General features: G+C 49.0%; 1 protein-coding gene across 1 annotated transcript; it reads left to right on the top strand.

Moving 5' to 3' along the window:
• The first annotated feature begins 786 nt into the window (after positions 1-786).
• On the top strand, positions 787-4268 carry LOC307180388 (putative testis-expressed protein 13C). Its single transcript, XM_079910605.1, has 2 exons — positions 787-2318; positions 2850-4268. The coding sequence occupies exon 1, from the start codon at positions 980-982 to the stop codon at positions 2306-2308; it is 1329 nt and encodes a 442-aa protein (XP_079766731.1). The 5' UTR covers positions 787-979; the 3' UTR covers positions 2309-2318; positions 2850-4268.
• Positions 4269-9016: the final 4748 nt, after the last annotated feature.

Consider the following 9016-nt stretch of genomic DNA (forward strand, 5'->3'; position numbering starts at 1 on the left):
TGGCTATCGTAAATAAAAGGCACTTTAGCTTAGCATTCAGGCAGAGGGGCAGGTTTCCCTGAGGCAGGCCATTATGTATGCCTATAGCTAGAGACAGAACAAAAACAATGGAAAGCAAAGGTCACAGTAAAAGAAACGGATCCAACATGGAGTCAAATTTTGTTCTTCCCTGTTACAGTAGTACAAGCACAGCCTTCTCTCTCAAGTCTCTCCCAGCACCGTCCCTCCCCTTTCCTAGGTTTTGAAAGATGCCAAACTTGCACCCTATTTACCTCCCTAAACTAGGGGTCTTGCAGCCCCCGTCTCCTCCACCTCAACTCCCTCCCTCCCCCAGAAGTTCTCCGACCTCCATTGACTCACCCTTCCTTTTAGAACAGGAGTGTGTGTGTGTGTGTGTGTGTGTGTGTGTGTGTGTGTGTGTGTGGTTGCAGGCCCTAGGTGTGGGATTGGCAACTATTAGCATCTCCAAGGGATCCGCTATGCTAGCTGCCACTGTGCGCCTGCGCCCCGCTGCCTGCTCCCACTCCCCCCTCCCCTCTGCCACGTCTGGATTCACTGCGGCACCCAGTGCAGCTTCCCGCCTCTGCCACGTATGGGTTCAGTGCGTCACTCAGTGCAGCTTCCGGCCTGCTAGCCCGGTAGGAGGGGCACTCAGTGCAGCTTCCGGCCTGCTCACCCAATAGGAGGGGCTCTGGCAGCGAGGTTGGTCCCAGCAGGCCTTGCAGGGCAACTCGGAGCTCACGTGTGACCCGTGGCGCTTGCGTCTGCCATTTTGGGGTTGGCGCAGTGAGGGGATCTGCCTTACTTTCTGTGAGGAAAGCCGGACCGTGACAGAGGAAAGAGGCCGAGGAGGAGGCCAGGACTGGGCTAGAACTGAAGGAGGACTGAGCCGGGAGGTGAGGGGCTTTACTGGTGGTGGCGGCGGCGGCGGCAGGCGGCATCTCCCGTGAGGCGGTTGGTTGACTAGGCCGCAGCGGCCATGGCCGTGCACTTTGGGGACCATGCCAGCGGGTTCCGCCACAGCGAGGTGATCAGATTCATCAACAATGAAGTCCTCATGAACGGGGGCGGCCCTGATTTCTACACGGCCTTCTGCTCGCGGTCCTGGAATGAGGTAGAGGATCAGCTGCGCGTCGTCGTCACTGACCCGCAGGTGCCGTGCGCCACCAAGAGGGCCTGTGCCTGGAGCGCGCTGGCCTTGAGCGTGCGTGTGGGCGCGAGGCAGCGGGAGCAGCAGGCGTGCTGGATTCGGCAGCTCCAGGAGAAGTTAGGGGAATGCGAGGCGGCTTCCCGGGCCGTCTCCTGCGAGTTGAGGCGCCTGTGTGAGGGGCACGAGGAGGCAGCAGTGCAGCTGCAAAGCACGCAGGCCGCCTTGCGGGAGGCATTGGATGAGCGAGATATGTTGCATGGGCAACTGCTCCAGCTCCAGAGATTGGTCCATGTAGCCCCATTGGCCCATGAAATGGTGCCTCAGCCTCAACCCGAGCAGCTTGGGGCCACAGCGTGGGCCATGGATGCAGGGGAGCAAGGCCAGATGGTAGCTGTGGAGGCACAGGGTGTGCCTCAGTCAGAGGGCCAGATGGCAGCCACAGCAGCTGTGGTTTATGTACCGGGGTCCCAGAGCCCCTGGGCCCAGGTCATGCAACCCCCTGTGCCAGTGCAGGTGCCACAGCCATTCGCATTCCATGTGCCATTCCCAGCGGGATTCCCGTACTCGACATCTTTACCATCCTCAGCAGTTACGGAAGGAGCAGCCACCGCGACAGCAACAATAGCAGCAGTCACACCCCAGAGCTCTACTCCGGGAACCTACCCACCTGGCCTGTGGGCTGTAGTGGGGGCCCAGGAAGAGATAGCCCTACCGTATGGCCAGAATTGCTGCTGCCAGGAATATACCGAGAACCTCCAGGGGGAATATTCCCTGGGAGACAGCAGGAGCCACAGCCAGAACGAATATCCACTGCTGCTCCAGGAAACATATCCCCTGGGGAAGAGCGAGAGCCACAAGCAAGAAGAAGGTCCAGAGAATTCCCAGGGGACATCCCCCCCGGGAGGCAGCACAATCCATGATGTGAGAAAAAGCCCAAAGAAACAGCAGCCTCAGGAAAAGAAGGCCAAGCAACCAAAAGGGAAAAAAGCCTCAGATTCCCAGCATCGGGGGAAGCCTGCCTCATGCTTCAGTCCTAATAATTGGGAGTGCCCGTCGTGTAAAGTGATGAATTTTCAATGGCGCAAGGTGTGCTATAAATGCAAGAAAGTCTGCATGGCAGTTGAGAGTGAAGGCCCGGACCCAGGACAAACCCAGTAATTTCAGGAAGGTAAGTAAGAATGGAAACACTCCAAAGAAAAACCAATTTCCTAACAACCTCCCCTCTTTTTTTTTTTTTTTTTCTTGCGGTACGCGGGCCTCTCACCGCCGTGGCCTTTCCCGTCCCGGAGCACAGGCTCCGGATGCTCAGGCCCAGCGGCCATGGCTCACGGGCCCTGCCGCTCCGCGGCACGTGGGATCCTCCCAGACCGGGGCACGAACCCACGTCCCCTGCATCGGCAGGCGGACTCCCAACCACTGTGCCACCAGGGAAGCCCCCCCCACCTTTTGATTAAAAAGTAATTCATTTACTTCACAGGAAATTTGAAAACCAAAATCATGATATAGAAAATTAAATGAAGTAATTCATTATCCCATTACCCAAATTAAGCAATTTTTATCATCTGAGTACACACACAAATATATATACACACACACATTTATATTCTTATTTTGTACATTTATTTTAACAAAGATAGACCACTTTGAGTATCACACTTTTAAAATAAGGGATTTCTCCTAATTTCTTGTGTGTTTGCAGGGGCTGGATTCTGGATGGCTGATGCTGATTCGTTGACACCCTGGAGATGCTGAAGTCATGAAGAATTTATTTTCTTTTTCACTCATGTCTGTTTTATTAACCTTCTTTTCCTGAAAATACCATGTCTTTGCCTGGGAACAGCCATGTGTTTTTAGAGTTATAAGCTGTATTGAATTTTAGGAGCACTGCTTTTCCTTGAAAATGCTATTGTTGCTTTGTAACCTACTGCAGTATTCATGTTTTCTTCTTGTTCTTAAGTTTTATAGGTGAGGGCCTCTTTTTGTGTCTCTGAGCCCCACAGAATTTGCTTGTTGCTGAAGAATCTGAACCTGTCCCATTAGAAGATCTCTCAAGAGTCTAAAGAAATAACTCTTCGTTTCTGACTGACCCACACCTCAGTGAGACCCCCATCCCCCCACCACTGGCTGAAGCCAAGAAGAGTGAGAAGTCGGGGAAGAAGAGATGCTTTGGCACTTATTAGGGGGAAAAGGGGGGCAAAATAATTTTGTTAGGATTTCTCTGTTGGGACATGGAGTTAATTCAGAAGTGTTGGGGGGGATTGCAGTGTTAAATACTATAGATGATAGCAAATTTGTTGGATTTCATTTAAGTAATTAGTTATTGATTGCCTAGTGTATGATAGGAGCTAGAATTATGTGGAATTATCTAGTGCACACATAACTCTTTTTGGTGAGTTTGGTTAGATGACAGGAGAGAGCATAATTTGAGATACATTACAGATCAGAGGTGACTTATTTGTCTTGCATGTATTGTAACCTTCAGGTAAACCTAATTGATATAACATCCAGATATTTTTGCAGTTCTGGGAGCAACCTCAAAGAGACTTTAATGGAAGGACTTGATTGCTGAACTGCTCATCTCACTGGTCCCATGTGAGACAAGTGAGTAGTGGCAAAGAGTGGAAAAGTGGCCTAACAAAATTGCAGGCAGGACTTTTCTGATTCCTCATTTCCTCCCTTAAGAGGGACAGCTAGTTTCCTGGTTGCCTGAAAGACCATTGGGCGACTGTCTTAAAGAAGGACAGTGCTTGGGGGAGCGTTTGAGCCCTCAGCTTCGGGCAGCCACCATCCCAAGCCCCTTTCTGGTCAGTGGATGAAGAGCAAAATGGATTCCAAGGACAGACATCGTGCTTTGGATGGCGCTTCTCTTGGGAGGACTAAATGGGTTAAAACTAGAACTGGACTGGGACGAGCACGCTTGAGAATGCTCGTGGGCCCTTCTCTTCCACTTGGTGTGTTCTCTGCCAGCTTCTCAGAGGCAAGTGGAGCCCCGGGGCTGGGAAGTCAGATCAGCCTCCAGTCTGAGCAAAACGTGTCCTCGAGTTCCCCCAGGAGATTCCAGCTCACCAAGCTCAACCTTTGTCAGAGGTTTCCTGATTCTAACTAGTAATAAAGAGTGTGCACTTACTTGCTGTGTCTTCTGTGTAGTGTGTACCTCGGGGCAGGTTTGCTCAGAAGCGGCAGTTTGAATCTGCATTTTCCCTCCATCCCACTGAGGTGATGGAAAGTTCAATTTCATTCACTATTTAAGGGCCTCTCCTCTTCCTGTGAATTACCCAAGAATGGGAGGGGGAGGGCCTTCTATGGGGCTTTCAATCCATTGTTATTGTCCGAGGTACTCTCACTGTCCCAAGTCCACGTGGTCCCTTGAGGGTGGGCATGTCTGCTTCTCCACAGCCAGTGGGGGTTGGAGGTGTCTTCCAGTGCCAGAAGCCCTAATGCCAAGGGTCCAGTCTCTCTAAATACCCCATGCAGCCATTTCCCTCTGGGGCTGTGCCTTCTCCCTGGGGTCCTGGCATGGAGTAAGGAGTGCTTAGGTATCATAAGCAGCATTCTCCTCCTTTCTGTTCTCTAAGTCACTCCTGTCTCTCTTAGCCTAATTCGGTTCAAGTGGTCAGGATTGTAGAAAACCAAATACAGGCTGGCAGCATAAACCTCCCCTGGGATAAGGGGGGCCAAGATCTGAACACCTTTGGAATGGGTATGGTGAGATGAAGGGGTGGATGATAAAAATGACCATCGTACCAGAACTCTCTTCTCTCAGAGATGACTAGCCGTTAACAACCTTGGTTACTTGGGATAGGAGTAAAGGAAAAGAAGAGGGCTGTCGGGGGAATAAACGTGAAACTGTTTGAGGGGGAGGAGAGGAGATACTATGATATTTTGTAGATCCTAATGTCCCCTGTACACTTGGAAAGATGGGCATGTGCTGGTATTTTTCCTGCTGTATCTAAATTCAGTGCTGGTGCAATAGAGGAAGAGTATAAATGGTGGTGGAGCAAAGGAGGAAAGAATCAGGCCTGGCAGCAGCTAATGCCATTATTGATGGTAGGGGTGGGCCTGGCACTTGTCCCTTACAGGCACTTATGAAGGTGGTGATGCTGGAGGAGGGATATGGGTATTTCTCTGAGCAGGAGAGTGCAGGGGAGGTGGGAAGAGGCCTTTTTTTTAATTTTTTTTTTTTGCAGTATTTGAATTAAATACGATGAAAACTTGGTTTACTTTTTTTTTGGACATCTTTATTGGGGTGTAATTGCTTTACAATGGTGTGTTAGTTTCTGCTTTATAACAAAGTGAATCAGTTATACATATACATATGATCCCATATCTCTTCCCTCTTGCATCTTCCTCCCTCCCACCCTCCCTATCCCACCCCTCCAGGCGGTCACAAAGCACGGAGCTGATATCCCTGTGCTATGCGGCTGGGGAAGAGGCCTTTTAAATCCTGTGGGAGCTTCAGAGCAAGAGAAGAAAAAAATCTGTGTGGAGAAAGTGAAGGATCATAGCAATATTCTCTTCCACTGCACCTCCTCACCCATTCTATCACTCATACCTGCTACTGGACTCTACACAGGAGCAGTGCCTTCAAACACCCATTCCCATTTCCACAATTAGTATACCATCTATCATTTAACCCCTTCCACTCCCACTAACAAAAGCAGAATCAGAAGCATGTCAAATAAGAGCACTGCCTGTGAGAGCATCTGCTGCTAGCATAGCATATTCGCAGGTGTGGGTTACGGAAAAAAGTCCCTGTGGTAGACAAGAGGTGGCGGCAGCTTCAGTGGCAGAATGGACAGGAACAAAGGGCTCAGCATTTCTTAAGATCCCTTAGGGATGAGAGAATTATACCTTGTAAAAACCAAGGGACTGGAATGATGAAAGTGGTAAAAAATGATTCCTGGGATGCAACCATGCTTCAAATGAAGGAGATGTCTGATCCTGGACAGGAGTTCTGTCTCCTTATGGGGCAGTCCTCTTTGATTTCAGAAATGTAAGAGAGAACCAAGGAGACCTGAAACAACAGAAATCAATTTCCTGGGTAGGTCTCTGGTTATAAATATAGCTATATTTTAAAAAAGCTATAAACATAGCTTAATTTCACTTTAGAAAAATTAGAAAACAGAAAAAAAGAAAAAAAAAGATTCAACCAGAATCTCACCACTAGAGGTACCACTGTTTATATTTTTATGTGTTTAATTCCATACCTGTACACATACACACACAGACTGGCATGATACATTTTTTAAAAACATCCTTTACATGCAATTGTACGTATTTTATAGCCTTTTTTTGTGATTAAAAAACCAACATGAGATCTACCCTCTTCACAAAATTTTAACTGTAAACTTTTACTACACTGTTAACTATAAACACAATGTTGTACAGCAGGTCTCTAGAACTTTTTCATCTTGCATAATTGAAACTTTATAGTCTTATTTTTAATTAATTATTTTTCTTTTACACCTGGGTGCCCCAGTGTTGGAGGCCCCTTGTCCCAGACTCCTCCGTAAGGAGTGTGGCTCATGCCACCCATTAAGCCCAATCCTCCTCAATGCCTTCCCTCCTACTCAAGAGTCACAGTGCAGCACCGCCTCTGCTCAGGGCCTGTGGCCAGGTGTCCGGGACAGGGCTCTGGCTCCGAGACTGTGTAGGGGCAGGACTGCCGGAGGCCAGAACGGGGGAATGGACTGCACATGCAAGGGGCGCAAGTCTCTCCTGGGGCAGTGATGTGGGCCTCTGGCCAGGAACCATGGGGCCCCAAGGTCCAAGGCCAAAGCAACCCGAACACACCGGTTCCGCTGCACATCGTTGGGGCCAGTTGTTTCTCCCAGCAGTAGTTAGGTGTCTAGAATTCGTCCCAGGAGACCATCGCTGCCTGTACCTGGAGCCTCTCCCCTGAAGAACAGACTCAGGGCACTGCTCTCTCGGACCCAGCCCAACTGCTAGCACCCTGCGATGAGGAAACGGGCCCATTTACCCAAGCCCCTCCATCCGTAAATGTTCCCTTTTCAACATAGGGGATGCCTGCAGGCCGGGGCGAGGACCAGGGCCTGGTCCGGCTGGATGGAGTGTGGGGTTTGCCGGGAAGGTAAAAACAGAGTGCAGTTGGAGCGCGCAGGGTATACTTTGTGGCTTCGGGTGTGTGTGGAGGTGTAAATGTGGGTACAGATGGAGGGGCAGGGAGAGAATGGGCTGGGGCGCGCTGACTGCGAGGCGTGGCTTACAGGATGGCAGAATTAGGCTCAAGGTGTGGCCACCGTTACTGCATTCCCCAGAGGAAACCAAATCTCGCGGGATCTCTCGGGATCTCGCGGGATCTCGGGGGTTCTACGGGGGCTGGCAGGACAGCCCTAGGGTGAGAAATACCGGCGTGTGGCGGAGGCCAGAGGCCTCTGGTCCCAGACTCGTTCACAAGGAGTCTGGTTCGCACCACCTATCAGGCAAACGCCGTCCTCGTCGATGCGTCATCCCCCCTGTACTCCCCCACTGAGAGTCACTGTATGGCGCCTGTTCGCAGGGGCCCGTGGCCCGGTGCTGGGGACCGGGCTCAGGCCCGGAGGCTGAGCAGGGGCGGGACCGGGACTGCTGACACCAGAACGGGTGAGTGAACTGTGCATGTGATATATTAATATTAACATTTTAATATTAATCCGTGAACAGCATCTGCAAAAGTGTATGTGATAAGATATTCTCATAAGCCCTAAGTATAAGAGGCTGGGGGCAAATGACAGCTACACGACCCGAGCAACCTGTGATGGAATGAGCATAGGGAAACAATGGATCATCTCACAGACCAGAAAATAGGAAAACCCTAAAATACTCTGCGAACCCAAGTACTCTACAAGTATTTACTAGAGAGTACAGTGGACCAATTTGAGAAAAGCAAGTGGAACTAGAATGGGTGCAAGCGGTATGTGGTAAGGTTGATGGGGTTGGATCACCTAGGCGTTATGAACTCTCAAAACTGCATCCCAAGCTCCCTTCCAGGACAAACGCACATTGAGAGGAGAGATGTCATTCTGCTTTGTATTCTCTTTTATAGTAACTTTGGGATTTTACTTCTGTCATTTTCTGTTGCTCATTTTTAAATGAAATTAGTTTTCCTGAACTTGTAGAAAGAGGCACGTTCAGCAGAGCTTTTTTAACATCTCACAGCTCATATCTTTTGATTCGGTGTGGTCTTCAAAAAGCAGTTTGGTTTCTTACGGTTCTGGAGGCTGGAAGTTCAAAATCAAGGTGTTAGCAGAGTTGGGCTATGAGGGGTGTGCAGGAAGGATCTGTTCCAGATCTCTCTCCTTAGCTTATAGATGGCCATCTTCTACCAGCTCCTCTTCAAATCATCTTCTCTCTGTGTGTGTCTCTGTCTCTGTGTCCATATTTCCGCTTTTTATAAAGATACCAATCATATTGGATTAGGGCCCACCCTAATGACCTCATCTTTAATTACATCTGCAGTGATCCTGTTTCCAAGTAAGGTCACATTTTGAGGTACTGGAGTTTAGTACTGCTTCATCATGTGAATTTTTAGGGGACACAATTCAACCCGTGAGAATCCTAAATATGTTTTTTTCTACTTAGACATCTGAATTTAAGAACAATTAAAACTCTCAAAGCTCTTAGAACTCTTTTCTAGTATAGTGAGTAAAGTAGATTTGAATCTCAGTACTGCCAATTGTTAGCTGTGTGATATTAAGCCAGTTCCTTATCACTTCTGTGCCTCAGTTTTCCCATCTATAAAATGGGAATAATAATACCTACTGAATAAGGATGTTATGGGGATTAAATGAAGTAATATATGAAAACGCACTTAGAACAATACTGGTTTCAGTTTATAAAATAAATTGTATGATTTGTTTTCTCAGA

Source organism: Stenella coeruleoalba, assembly GCF_951394435.1.
Source record: "Stenella coeruleoalba genome assembly, chromosome: X".
Classification (NCBI taxonomy): Eukaryota; Metazoa; Chordata; class Mammalia; order Artiodactyla; family Delphinidae; genus Stenella; species Stenella coeruleoalba.

Excerpts from the sequence above, each read along its gene's own strand:
- LOC307180388 (XM_079910605.1), top strand. The coding sequence starts at position 980 with ATGGCCGTGCACTTTGGGGACCATGCCAGCGGGTTCCGCCACAGCGAG.